Source organism: Nicotiana sylvestris, chromosome 10 (assembly GCF_000393655.2).
Source record: "Nicotiana sylvestris chromosome 10, ASM39365v2, whole genome shotgun sequence".
Classification (NCBI taxonomy): domain Eukaryota; kingdom Viridiplantae; phylum Streptophyta; class Magnoliopsida; order Solanales; family Solanaceae; genus Nicotiana; species Nicotiana sylvestris.
This window is the reverse complement of record NC_091066.1, coordinates 97,790,733-97,804,950: the sequence shown is the minus strand read 5'-3', so window position 1 is coordinate 97,804,950 and position 14,218 is coordinate 97,790,733. Positions and strand designations below refer to the sequence as shown.

Below are 14,218 nucleotides of genomic sequence, written 5' to 3'. Positions count from 1 at the left end.
ATCCAATTGACTTTTCCAACTTAAGCTTCCTCAAAAGAGACTAACTGTCTCAAACCTTACCAAAATCATTCCGGATTCGATCCGACCAACCCGATACCACATGAGATGATTGGTCGGGTCGTCACAACTTAAGTTAGTTTCAAATAAGAATATCCTTAGATGGCCATAATTAAATAAATTCCTATGAAAATCAATTGAGATATGCCATGCTAAACAAAGACCTTAACTCATGGCCCTCATAAAACTAGTTAACTCTTATAGAAAAAATTCGAGGCGTGCCATCAATTAAATTACCCATGGCCCTCACAAATGTTGCTTCTAAATTCGAACCTTCATAGTTGCTTTAGGTACTTTTCTTTAAATAACTCATCATAGCTATAGGTACGGTTCCCGTGACGTAGTTGTGATTTTTAAATTCCGGGTTTACATTTTCTCAACAATGTTAAATAAAGCGCGTTGTGAACCATGGGTGCATTTTATATAGCGTGGTTTACGTTGTGTTTTAAATGACATTGAATATTCCTAAAAGCGGTTTAAATTAATTAAAAGCGGTTATAAAGCTAAAAATGCACAATAGGTTAAAACGTGTAATAAATTGGATAATAAGCCAATTTTAATAGTTTAAGCGACTGTGCTAGAACCACGGAACCCAGGAATGCCTAATACCCTCTCCGGGGTTAACAGAATTCCTTATGGTAGAATTTCTGGTTTGCGGACTTTTAAAATAAAGTCAAAATTTCCTCGATTTGGGATTTTAAAATAAACCGGTGACTTGGGATACCAAATAAACTATTCCAAGTGGCGACTATGTTAAATTAAAGTAAATAATCTCATTTCAATTAATGTCACTTTAATTGGAAAAACTTCACCATATACCCTTGGGGTGTAAAAAGGAGGTGTGATAGCTCTGGCGACTCTGTTGGGGATAAAGAACCCAGAACTTTTGGTTCAGGGTTCAAGAATTCGAGCTTAGAATAACTGTTATAGGTGGATTTTATTTATTATCTGATTTTGACGTGTTTGAGCCGAATGTACTAAATGCCGCTTTTTACCGCTTTGATATTGTTTGAACAATATATATAAATGGTTACGAAACCCTCTTCTCTCTGAGTCTTCTAAATCATTTGGGAAGTGTGCATTGTTGATACCCAATTTTTTCCTACGTATTTTTATATACAAAATACTTTCAAAATAGCATGTACATACATATATAAGCATGCCCAAGAGTTTTGGTATTTTGTCCTAATTTTCAAGATTTTAAAATCAATTTATTATCTATTTTTAGCAGTACAAAATCCAATAATTATTTCCAAGATTATCATTTTGGTGAATAACTTATTTTATTCTCATTAAAAAAACCCACTCACCCTTTCCTTTTTTAATTCCCAAACCCCCCTGAACTAATTCATTTCACCTGAGACACCGCCTTTGAACCCCTTCGTCTCTCAAATCCTCTCGAGACTCTCCGAAACCCTAATCGTCTCCCACCTTATCTCACCATGTTTCTACCGGAATCCATGGCGTCTCCGGCCATGGATGGTCTATACTCATCCTTTCTCACCATCAGACCTAAACTATTCAAGGTATTGAAGCCTGACTTCAATGGCTCTCTTTAGATTCTTCTCAGATCTGCAGATTTATATCTTCTCCAGCCATTACCCCGGCATGTTCAAGCAATATGAGTCTTTTCGACTCAGGATCTGACTTTCCTCAAGACCTTTCTCATTTCTAGGGTTTTCTATGCAACTCTAAGCCATCTGAGGTTCTGTACTCGCCTATTTTTTGTTAGATCTGTGATATGTCATGGCTTCACTTGACATTTTAAAAGGTTTTTCCCCAAATTTCTTTTTCAAATTCACTCAATTTCAATTTTAGAGTTTCTAAAAACGTTTCTTCCAATTCTTTCTGTTCTTTCTTCATGTGTGTTTACCTATGTTATGCTCGTATGCTTTCCTTTATACTATGCTTGAGTTTGCTCTCTTGTTTCCTTTCTATTATGCAAGATTCTTCTACTTTTGTTGTTATTCCTGTACTCACATGTTAATCCGTGTTGTTAATCATTATTCTTTGCTATACGTGTTTATGGTTGAGTTCTTCAATTTTGTTCACTTTATTTAGCTTTGTTTGTGTTCTTGCTAAGCATATTTTACCTGCTTTTGTTTAAGCTCGTATCATCTCTTTCTTCTGAACTTGTTTAATCTCCGAGTTTTCTCAAACATGTTCTCATGACCTTGAATCAGTTCTTTCTATCATGTATATTTGTTTCTCATAAAGTCTTTGGAAGAGACTTCTGAGCCTCTTTCAATGACCTGCTCTCTCACCTCTATGTTTGACTTAATTCGAAACCCTAGGATTTGGGGGTTTCTTTGGCAAGTGATATTAGGGTTCCACTTTGGGACCCTAGGCTTTCAGACTCACTTTGAGTCTGTAATTGAACTCGATTCCCTTTTGTTTGTGACTCTAAGGCTTTCAATGTTAGACTCTTGTTCTGAGTAACCTGACGATTCCTTTCGTTTGATTGGCATGCTTTATATATGTGAAATTTCTCTTTCAAAAGGTTTTTACCAATTGATTGATTGATTCTGAAATCCTTTTAATAAGGCTGACGAATTGTCACTGATTTTCTTCGATTGAACCTCCTTTACCTTTCTTGACTTGGTTCATTCGAATTGAACCTGTAATTTTGGTTTCATGGCTGTTTGATTGATTCCCTTGCCATATTTGGCACAAACCGTGTACCATTAATAGTTTTCCTTAAACAACTTCTATGTATTAACCCCTTTTGTGCTACTTTGAAAGGTTTTAATTAAAATTTATTTCCTTAACTGGCTTTTACCCGTTGGAATCAGAATTCCTTAACCAAAGGGAGATTGATTTCAATTATATTTCCTTGCCTTTCTTACTTGTTTCTCTGCACTATAAAAAGGACTACCCTTCTGTACTTTTAACACACTTCGAGTTCAATACACGACACCTTCACACTACCAATCTTTAAACTTTCAATTCAATACTTACAATACTGCTTTAAATTCAATACTTCTTTCAATACTCTGCTTTGCTTGAGATCTTTTGGAACTGCTTTGGTTACAACTTGGCTCTTTCAAGACTATTGTTTTTACTTGTTTTCCCTGAAACTGGTATGTTCTGGTTTAATTTTCTGCCTCACCCCTATGTGTTTACTTCATAGCTTCAGCATTCCTGTCTACTTTACTATTGTTGTTCAGTGATTAAACTATGTATGTCCTTTCTTTGCATCTGTTTCTATTGTGAATCCCTACCCCCTATTCCCTTCTATGTGTTTGAGTAAGGTCCTTGGCCTGGCAGTATCCAAATTACTGCCCAGGTCATAACCTGATCCACAATGGATCCTAACTCCTAAGATTTGGCTAACAGGGTGGTCAGGGATGTGCCAGCATTCCCAATTGCTGGGCATGACCACCAGACTGCCATGGCTTTCCCTGATCTCCCCCCCCTCATGCACTTACACTTACTCTTAAACTCTTAAGTTCTGCCCCCCTCTTATGAGACTTGCTTTGGGACCTTGAGTTCCTTTTGAACTTGGACATCTGAGGGTTGGCCCTTCCACACTGCACTATGATCTTAATTCTACAATGTGTTTGGGGTGTAAGCACTGCCTAGAGCCCCTTTGAGACTCTTAGGAACTTTGACACATCCCAAGTATGACAAAGGCTTTTGGAAATCCGATCCTGGAAGTTGGTTTATCTCATATTGTTGGACTTTGAATCAGAATTAGGCTGTTCGGTTGTAGTTGGAACTTCTGATGTAATTTTTTACCTTTTTTCTGAGTCATTCGGGTCTGTAATAATTTGTAATAACTATTGGGGATGCCTAGTGGAAAGGGATGGGATGAATGTATGCAAAGGGGTAGATAACTTGCCTATAGGATTTTCTGATTCTTGCATTCACATAAACAACATGCCTATAGGTTACTTATAAAGCTCTGCATCTTAGAAATTATGCCTATAAGTTCTGCATTTCAGCATATAGAAATCCTATATTTAGGTTTCTGCATTTCTGCATATAGAAATCATGTATCTAGGTTTCTGCATTTATGCATATAGAAATCCTTTCTCTAAGTTTCATGCATTTTTGCATATAGAAATCATGATCATAGGTTTTCTGCACTTCTGCATATACATGTCATTAGGCAAACAATCATAGGTTTAATAATAATCAACTTCATTCTAGATATCATGCCTATAGGACTCTTGCATTTTTGCAATCGTTTAAATACCAATAACGCTTAGAAATCATGCCTATAGGAGTAATCAATTGAATCAGTTTCACTATTCCATCTCTGAGTTTAAAATCAGTAGTAATATCGTTTACAATCTGCAAAACTCTTGTTTATAAAACCAGTAATCCTTTCATTAAAATCAGTGTTGTTAGATGTTATGCCTATAGGTCTCACCTAAGCAAACCATTAGGTGATCAATTAACTGTGTCAGTTTTGATAAACTACAATCAGACAAGGCTAATTCGGACTCCTCATCTGAGAAATATGTGATAAATCAGCCTATCCTAACACTTTAATTTAGACCATAACCAGTATTTGAAGTCATGCTATATATTTACTCCTCTGGTTGAGGAGGCTTGTTTGAGCCTTAACTGCTATTTGTTTTTCCCTTAATTGCTTATGTGTTTTGTTTGTCGCCTAGAGTTTTTATCCTTTTAAAACTCTGAAAAGCCCCAACTCCCTCCCCTTTAGGATTAGTAGTCTCAAATGCCTCCGGGGCTAATAGGATTGGGACGGGTAATAGCATGCAATAAGAAACGATACTATTCCGCGTTTTAATACCTTAACGAGGTGGGAAGGGTAGATATGGATATGATGACTGGTGCGCTAATACCACGTGTAGCCCCTCTTGTGAGGAGTGATTACCGGGTATTGCATTGATGTGATCCATATTATTTGTAAACCTAGGACGCCCTTTCCTTTATTTGTTTATTTTATTCTCAAACTATTTCTTTAAAATTTCTACTTTCTTTACTTTCGTCAAACTCTCAACTTGCTTGCAATATTATGTGAAAACCCCCTCTACTTGAGACTTCTATTTGCTTACTTGTTATTCAAAGTCACAATTATAACATGGCGGGGAACCACACTAGTGGATCTTGGGGGGTGCCTAACACTTTCCCCTCGAGATAATTTCTAGCCCTTACCCGAACTCTGGTTTTCCAACTCGAACTCTTCTTTAGTGTCCTAATGCACTTTAATCATTAGGTGGCGACTCTTCAACCCAAAAAACCCAATTCCCAAGAGGGAACGAGTTGTCCTCCCAAATGTCATGAACCCGATTTCACCTTAGAAAAAGGGGGCGCGACAGCATGGCGACTCTGCTGGGGACTTCTTTAGGCTTTTACCATATCATGTTACTTGTGACTTCACTGCTTCTTTATTGCCTTTATTTAATGTCTTTATCTCTTCTTCTACTACGAAATTGACTTGGCTCTTTGTTTCTTTTCTTTAATGCTTTCTTTTACCGTTTTCCTTCAATGCCGTTGTAATTATGAGCAATTATTGTAATCATTACTTTATGAACGTGCAAATACGTGACAACTTGTTTCATTCTTGTAATTGCATATTCAACATCATATTCCACTCGTGCCAAACAAAATACCATAGCAACGCTTATAATGAGTGGTTGCGCTCTTCCAATATTATCACCCCCTAAATTTGGTAAAGGCATATTTGCGGTAAAACCAGTCGATCAGTGGTGCAATCGACGGTTCCGTGCCTTTCTCTCTTGAGTTGTTCACTCAAAGGTACCGGTCTCATACCCCATAGAAACCTTACTCTGTTCAATTGTGCATGCATCACTGTCAAACCTAGACGAGTCAGTTATGATATCCGCATAATGACTCTTTAAGATAGCCTTGTCCAAAGTCCACTGGGTTTCCTTGAAACCCAAACGGACGCTACCATGTCTGTGGATTTATTTGGAGAACGAAATGCTGCTCATGCTAATTGTTGATATTTAATAGCCGAGTCTGTCAGAAGTATGGCCTCACCCTTTTGTTTTGCAGAAATGAATGACAAAGTTCCCGAATTTGGTATGGTCAACATACCCTCACTCTTGCTGACCTGGTGGAGGAACCTCCCATCAAGTAACCAAATCAACGAATGGAAAGAGAGAGTCACCAGGGCTAGTGAGAAGCTAGAATATTTGGAATACAGTCTACTGGAGTTGGAAGGGAAAGTGAGGAAAAGAGTCACTGACTGTCAAAACGCTGAGGAAGGCAAAGGAGAACGCCTGGTAAAGGCATTTTTACTAGAAAATCTGCGCGAGCTGGAGGATCTGATCAACAAAAACATTCAACCTGAAGAAGGTCCTTCTGGGACCAAGTAACTAGGAGTCTTTTCTTTTGCTTTAAGAATGTAATAAGGCCAATGGCCATTAGTGACATTTTATTTTCTACTATTTTAGTGTTGTTTTGGGATTCGTCTTATTTTTATCAATAAAATGAGGCATTTAGAATTATAAGTTCTCCAAACCAACTTGTTTCTAGGCCTACCCCGGGCACAATGAGGCTCCCAAATTAGGACACGATTTATATTCTTGCACTATGTGTTTAAATATTACAACGTTTTCTTCTCATAACCTGCACTAACTTGCTACCTTTGTTTTTTTTTATTTTATTCCCCTCCCCAAAGGTTAGTTCGTGCATGCTGGCATCGTCATCATACTCCACAAGATCTAAGGGCCCTCCGCCTCCTCCTCCTCCGAGTCCTATCAGAAATAAGAACAAGGAAAAAATGGAAGATTTGAGCAACATCAGAAATGAGAACTCAGTTGAAAGGGTAGAAGTTCCTCAGGGTATTCAGGTTTCCAAGGAAAGTGCCTCCCAGCTCGAGAAAAATTTGTTGAAATTTCAGGAAGAACTGGACCAAGTTCGGAACTTGGCAAGCTTGTCGTTTTCCCTCACCACCCTAGATGTCAACTTTCCCAACACTCAAAACCCCCACACCTCCACAAAACATCCTGAAACGACAAAATCAACCCGCTCCCCATCACCACTGCAACATATGCCACACTTCAAACAGCACCCCACTGCTCATCCCTGAACCACTAAACTCCACAACTGATCATCTCCACAACACCCCCATCTATGTGGAAACCATACCACACTATACTAAACCTATTTCAAGCACACCTGAGTCTGATGACAAAGACTCTATTATCAAGAATTTGGCTATATAACTCAAGAAGCTGACTACCAGAGTTCAGGGTGTTGAAGGAAGCAAAGGGATCAAGGGATTGAATTACGAAGACCTATGCATTCAGCCAAATGTTGAACTGCCCGAGGGGTACAAACCTTCCAAGTTCAAGATGTTCGAGGGCATCGGGGATCCCAGAGTTCATTTTTGGTCAAATTGCGACAAACTGGTCGAAGTAGGAAAGGATGAAAAGATTCGCATAAAGCTCTTTATGAGAAGTCTGAAAGGGGATTCTCTATCTTGGTACATTAGCCAAGACCCGAAGAAGTGGTCGAATTAGGTGGGTATGGCGTCCGATTTCATGGACAGATTCAGATTCAACATGGAGAACGCACCAGATGTATTCTACATCCAGAACTTAAAGAAGAAACCTACAGGGACATTCTGCGAGTATGCTACTCGTTGGAGATCAGAAGCTTCTAAGGTCAGGTCGGCTTTAGAAGAAGAACAAATGAAAAGGTTTTTTGTCCGGGCTCAAGACCCATAATATTATGAGAGGTTGATGTTGATTGAAGGCCATAAATTTTCCGACATCATTAAGCTAGGGGAAAAGATCGAGGAAGGTATTCAAAGTGGTATGGTCACAAACTTTGAAGCATTACAGGCCACCAACAAGGATCTACAGTCTGGTGGCACGTCTAAGAAAAGGGATGTGAGTGCCATGATGGTTGCACAGAGAACAAAGTCCCCAATCAAATACCAAACCTACCCATTACCTCCACTCACATATCAGCCTACCCCAAATTACCAAGCACTCTTGCCCTCTTACCAAGATCCACCGCCTACTTACCAATCATCTCCACCTCTCACATATCAACCCATTTTGCCTAGATACTCTCAACTCGCACCTGTCTACCAAGCCTACAACACCCAACAAGCCTACTATCAATCACCTACCCCTCGCCAAAATTTCCCTAGACCCTACCAAACTTGGATTGCAGACCCCCTAAACAGTATACCGCCATTGCTGAACCTATCGACTAGCTGTATGAAAGGCTCAAAGCTACTGGTTATGTCACCCCCATCCCTGCCATAAACCCCGAAAACCCCTCCCAATGGGTCAACCCAAACAAAACCTATGCATTCCATTCCGACATGAAGGGGCATACCATTGATGAGTGCCGCTCTCTGAAGGATAAGATCCAAGCTTTAATTGACAATAAGATCATTGTGGAAAAGTATCCTACTCTGAATGTCCGTAACAACCCTCTACCAGACCACAAGGGTGGGGGTGTTCACATGATTGAGATAGAAGATGATTGGGACCCCAAAGGGTCGATTGGATTGATCGCTGAAAGTGACGAGCCAAAGAAACCAACAGTCACCCTTAACCCGATTGTGGTCCAGATGCAACCTTCTGGAGACGCCGAAGTGAACATGTCCATACCACTTGAGTTCGAAGCACCTTCTTCTGCAAAGACGCCAGGGCCTATTGAGGTCGAGTTTAGGTCCCCAAAGGCACCTATACCATTTGAGGTTGCTATATTACCTCCCAAAGCAAGGGTGCCCATTCTGTTGGCCATGACAGCCGTAACACCGTTCCTCCCAAAGGCCATACCGTGGGATTACACCGCCGAGGCGAGAAGGAAAGGGAAAACCAAATCTGGAGAAGCAATTGTAGCACAGGGTAAGACAAGAACCGGCAGGGTTTATACTCCAGAACGTCTAGCTGAGTCCAGTAAGCAGGCCTCTGGACGACCAATCGTCACTGAAACTGGGCCTGATGATCTTTGGAGGAAGATACAAGCCAAAGAGTATTCGGTCATTGATCAGTTGAACAGAACGCTAGCCTAGATCTCTATCTTGGCTCTGCTACAAAGATCTGATGCACATAAGAATGCCTTATTGAAGGTGCTGAGCGAGGCATATGTGCCCAGCAACATAACTGGAGGAGAAATGGAAAACATGGTAGGGAAAGTATTGGAGAGTCACAAAATCACTTTCCACGAAGATGAGCTGCCACCTGAAGGGCTAAGACACAACAAGGCATTGCGCATCACTGTACAGTGCAAAGATTATTTCATCACCAGAATCCTGATTGACGAAGGGTCCAGCCTCAATATTTGTCCACTGGTTACTCTCAGAACATTGGGAAAGAGCATGCATGAGATCAAGGATGAAGCCATCAATGTCAAAGCTTTCGATAGATCCCAAAGGTCCATTATTGGGGAAATCAGTTTGTGTCTACAATGGGACCGACTTGGTTCAACGTTGATTTTCAAGTGATAGACGTCCCAACATCTTACAACTTGCTATTGGGACGGCCCTAGATCCATGTCGCTGGGGCTGTAGCATCAGCCCTACATCAAGCAATGAAATTCGAGTGGAATCACCAAGAGGTAATTATTCTCGGCGACGGTAGCAATCCCATATACAGTTGCCAGACCATCCCAACAATCGGAGGAAGAAGGAAGATAGGCTGAGAAACCTACCATCACATTGAGCGAGTCAACACCATAGACAAGGATAAATGGTGGGATAACAAAATTGATAGTATACTAAATTGGTGTGGATACGAACGTGGCAAGGGACTTGGCAAGAATCTCCAAGGAATCGCTAAGCCTATCAAGTTGAAGAAACACGGTACCACTTTCGGTTTGGGATATGAATACACTTGGGAGGAGTTCAACCACTGGTCTCCACCATGGCACAATCCCTACTACCCGCTGGAGCATCCGATACCTCGCTTAGAGCAGACCTTCCAGCCAACCGATGTCATATATGGGTCGGAAGAAGAGGAAGTACTAGCGGCGATGAGGAATTTGTTTTTGGAAGATGATAATATGGATTGTTGTGTCATTTTCGAGGAGGAGGGGGAGGAAGGCCCTTCTATACAAGCTGTGAGCCAAGGAGCACGCCTCAACAATTGGTCCATCAGAACCACCAGGGCCCGGAAAGCTTTGGAGTAGCAAGGCTGAACAAAGCACCATGCATTATCTTTATTTTTCGTTAGTTGACTTTCTTTCCGCATTTTTAATATTGAAATAAGAGCTCCAATGTTCAAAACAATTATGAAGTTTATCAAAGCATTTCAGTTTCTTATAAATCTTGCTCTTATTACTTTTTATCGTTTACTTTATTTACACAGCATTAGTATTACTTATCTTGATGGACCGACGATTGTGACATGCAACGAGACAACACAACAAATGGATATAGACTCAGAAGAAGATGATATACCAGAAGAGGTTGTTAAAGAGTTTGAGGATTTTGAGAACAGACCTAAGTCTAACCTGGGCGAAATTGAGATTGTCAACCTGGGAGATGCAGAAAATGTCAAAGAAACGCGCATCAGTGTTCATCTGTCACCATTAGAAAAGAAAGAGTACACGAAATTTCTAAGGGAATATGAGGACATATTCGCCTGGTCTTATGATGACATGACTGGTCTCAGTACATTTATTGTAGCTCACAAACTTCCAACCGATCCGACATGTCCACCACTAAAACAGAAGCCCAAGAAGTTCAAACCTGACATGAGTTTGAAAATCAAGGAAGAAGTCACCAAGCAAGTCAAAGCCAAGGTTCTCAGGGTAGTAGAGTATCCAATATGGTTACCCAACATTGTGCCAGTGCCGAAGAAGGACAGGAAGGTTAGAGTCTATGTCGACTACCGGGATCTCAACCGAGCCAGTCCAAAAGACGACTTTCCCTTGCCAAACATACACATTCTAATTGACAACTGCGCCAAGCATGAACTGTAGTCATTCGTTGATTGTTTTGTTGGGTATCATCAAATATGGATGAATGAGGAAGACGCGGAGAAAACAACTTTCATTACGTTATGGGGGATGTATTATTACAAGATGATGCCATTTGGGTTAAAGAATGCTGGGGCCACCTACATGAGGGCCATGACTATTATTTTCCATGACATGATACACAAAGAGATCGAGGTGTATGTAGACGACATCATCATCAAATCCAAGAGAGCCACTGACCACATGGAAGATTTGAGGAAGTTCTTCAACAGACTAAGAAGGTACAACTTAAAGCTGAATCCCGCCAATTGTGCATTAGGGGTTCCTGTCGGAAAACTACTTGGGTTCATTGTGAGTCGCCGAGGAATAGAACTGGATCCGTCAAAGGTCAAAGCCATCCAAGAATTGCCACCACCGAAGAATAAGAAAGAGGTTATGAGTTTCTTGGGAAGACTTAACTACATCAGCCGGTTCGTAGCTTAATCCACTGTCATTTGTGAGCCAATCTTTAAGATGTTGAAGAAGGACACCGCTACCAAATGGACTGATGATTGTCAGAAAGCCTTTGACAGAATCAAGGAATACCTGTCAACGCCGCCAGTTTTGGTCCCGCCCGAGCCGGGTAGACCTCTATTACTCTACCTTGCATTATTGGATGGATCTTTCAATTGTGTTCTGGGGCAGTATGATGAAACGGGAAGAAAGGAGCAGGCCATCTATTCTCTCAGCAAGAAGTTCACCCCGTACGAGGCCTGGTATTCTCTATTGAAACACACCTCTTGTGCTCTGACTTGGGTAGCTTAGAAGTTGAGGCACTATTTCTGTGCCTATACTACATCTTTCAGAAGCCCATACCCACTAGCAAGCTAGCCAAGTGGCAAATCTTGCTGAGTGAATTCGATATTGTTTACGCGACTCAGAAGGCAATCAAAGGACAAGCACTGGCAGATCGTCTTGCTGAAAATCCCGTAGATGGAGAATACGAGCCTCTAAAGACGTATTTTCCTGATGAAGAGGTATCTTTCATAGGGGAAGATATTGCAGAATCGTATGATGGTTGGAGAATGTTTTTCGACTGAGCAGCAAACTTCAAAGGAGTTGGCATAGGAGCGGTCCTAGTATCAGAAACCGGCCAGCATTATCTGATGTCTGCCAAGCTCAGGTTCCCGTACATCAACAACATGGCCGAGTACGAAGCCTGCATCTTAGGGTTCAAGCTGGCCATTGACATGAACATTCAGGAATTACTAGTGATCGTAGATTTAGACCTGCTTATACATCAGGTCCGAGAAGAATAGGCAACTAAGAACTCCAAGATACTTTCTTATCTGCATTATGTGCAGGAGTTGAGGAAGAGGTTCACAAAGATAGAGTTCCAACATGTTCCCAGAGTTCAGAATGAGTTTGCCGATGCATTGGCTACCCTATCGTCTATGATACAGCACCCGGACAAGAACTTCATTGATCCTATTCCAGTAAAGATCTATGATCAGCCAGCTTACTGTGCTCATGTAAAAGAAGAAGCAGACGAAAAACCTTGGTTTCATGACATCAAGGAATATTTGACGAAAGGAGAATATCCAGAACTCGCAAATCCTACTCAGAAGTGCACACTTCGAAGATTATCTAACAACTTCTTTCATAGCGGAGGAATCCTGTATAGGAGAACTCCTGATTTGGGATTACTAAGGTATGTCGACGCAAAGGAAGCATCCAGGCTATTGGAGGAAATTCATGTAGGGACCTGCGGTCCATATATGAACGGCTTTGTCTAGCCAAGAAAATACTCTGAGGTGGTTATTTTTGGATGACTATGGAAATGGACTGCATCCAGTATGTCTGAAAATGCCATCGCTGTTAGATACATGCAGACATGATAAAGGTTCCTCCAAACGAGCTTACTGCAACAAGCTCGCCATGGCTGTTCGTCGTTTGGGGAATGGATGTTATCGGACCTATCGAGCCTTCCGCATCAAACAAGCACAGGTTCATTCTAGTGGCAATTGATTATTTCACCAAATGGGTTGAAGCAACATCGTACAAAGCAGTGACTAAGAAAGTGGTAGCAGATTTTGTCCGCAACTGTATTGTTTGTTGGTTCGGAATTCCGGAGTCAATCATCACTGATAATGGTTCCAATCTCAATAGCGACCTGATGAAAGCCATGTGTGAAACCTTCAAGATCAAACACAAGAATTCAATAGCTTACAGACCTCAGATGAACGGAGCTGTAGAAGTCGCCAATAAAATATCAAGAAGATACTAAGGAAGATGATAGAGAAGCATAAGCAGTGGCATGAGAAGTTATCATTTGCTTTATTGGGATACCGCACCACAGTTCGCACATCAGCCGGGGCAACTCCCTATATGTTGGTTTATGGTACAGAAGCAATCATTCCCGCCGAGGTAGAAATTCCCTCCTTGAGAATCATACAGGAAGCAGAACTTGATGATGTAGAATGGGTAAGGAGTCGCTACGAGAAGTTAGCTCTTATAGATGGGAAAAGAATGAATGCAGTTTGCCATGGTCAACTTTATCATAACAGAATGTCCAGAGCCTTCAACAAAAGAGTCAAGCCGAGACAGTTTACACCGGGGCAGCTGGTGTTAAAGAAGATTTTCCCACATCAAGATGACACCAATGGGAAGTTCTCTCCCAACTGGCAGGGTCCATACATGGTTCACCGGGTTCTAACCGGAGGAGCCCTCATACTTGCATAAATGACGGTGAAGTTTGGTCGAAGCCGATCAATTCAAATGCAGTGAAGCGATACTATGTGTAACTCTTACGATTTCCTATATGATGCAATTTGAAGTACGCCTGACCTGATTCCCGTTTAAGAGGGGATACATAGGCAGCCCTATGGGTTCGGTCACAATTCAATAAAATTTTCATTTCCCCCCGCTATTGGAAGCTGGGGCAGAATTTTGAGGAGGACCCTCAAAATTCCAAAGTTGATTTCAGCCATTTATCGCATGCAACCATCAAAAGCACCAGCCCAGTAAACTGGGGCAGAAATTTAAGGAGGACCCTCAAAATTCCGGAGCGAGAAAGGTTGCAATGTCTTGAACTGCGTCGCATTCGTTGGTTCATCTAAAGAAAACTATTTTAAATTATGTATTTATATTATATTTTTTCTAAATCATGCATGTCTGGTATCAAAATTGCTTTGTTTAGCAATGCTACGCCAATGATATACAACGCCAAGCAGGACAAGCGAAGCTCATGGGGAAATGAACTAACCTTCCCCCCTTTACAAAACTCACGATTTTTCTT

At 41.1% G+C, this 14,218-nt stretch overlaps 1 protein-coding gene across 1 annotated transcript; it reads left to right on the top strand.

Moving 5' to 3' along the window:
- Positions 1 to 11,184: 11,184 nt before the first annotated feature.
- LOC138879718 (uncharacterized) lies at positions 11,185 to 13,207 on the top strand. Its single transcript, XM_070159354.1, has 4 exons — positions 11,185 to 11,373; positions 11,787 to 11,909; positions 12,285 to 12,452; positions 12,803 to 13,207. Exons 1-4 carry the CDS (start codon positions 11,185 to 11,187, stop codon positions 13,205 to 13,207), a joined length of 885 nt encoding a protein of 294 aa, XP_070015455.1.
- Positions 13,208 to 14,218: the final 1,011 nt, after the last annotated feature.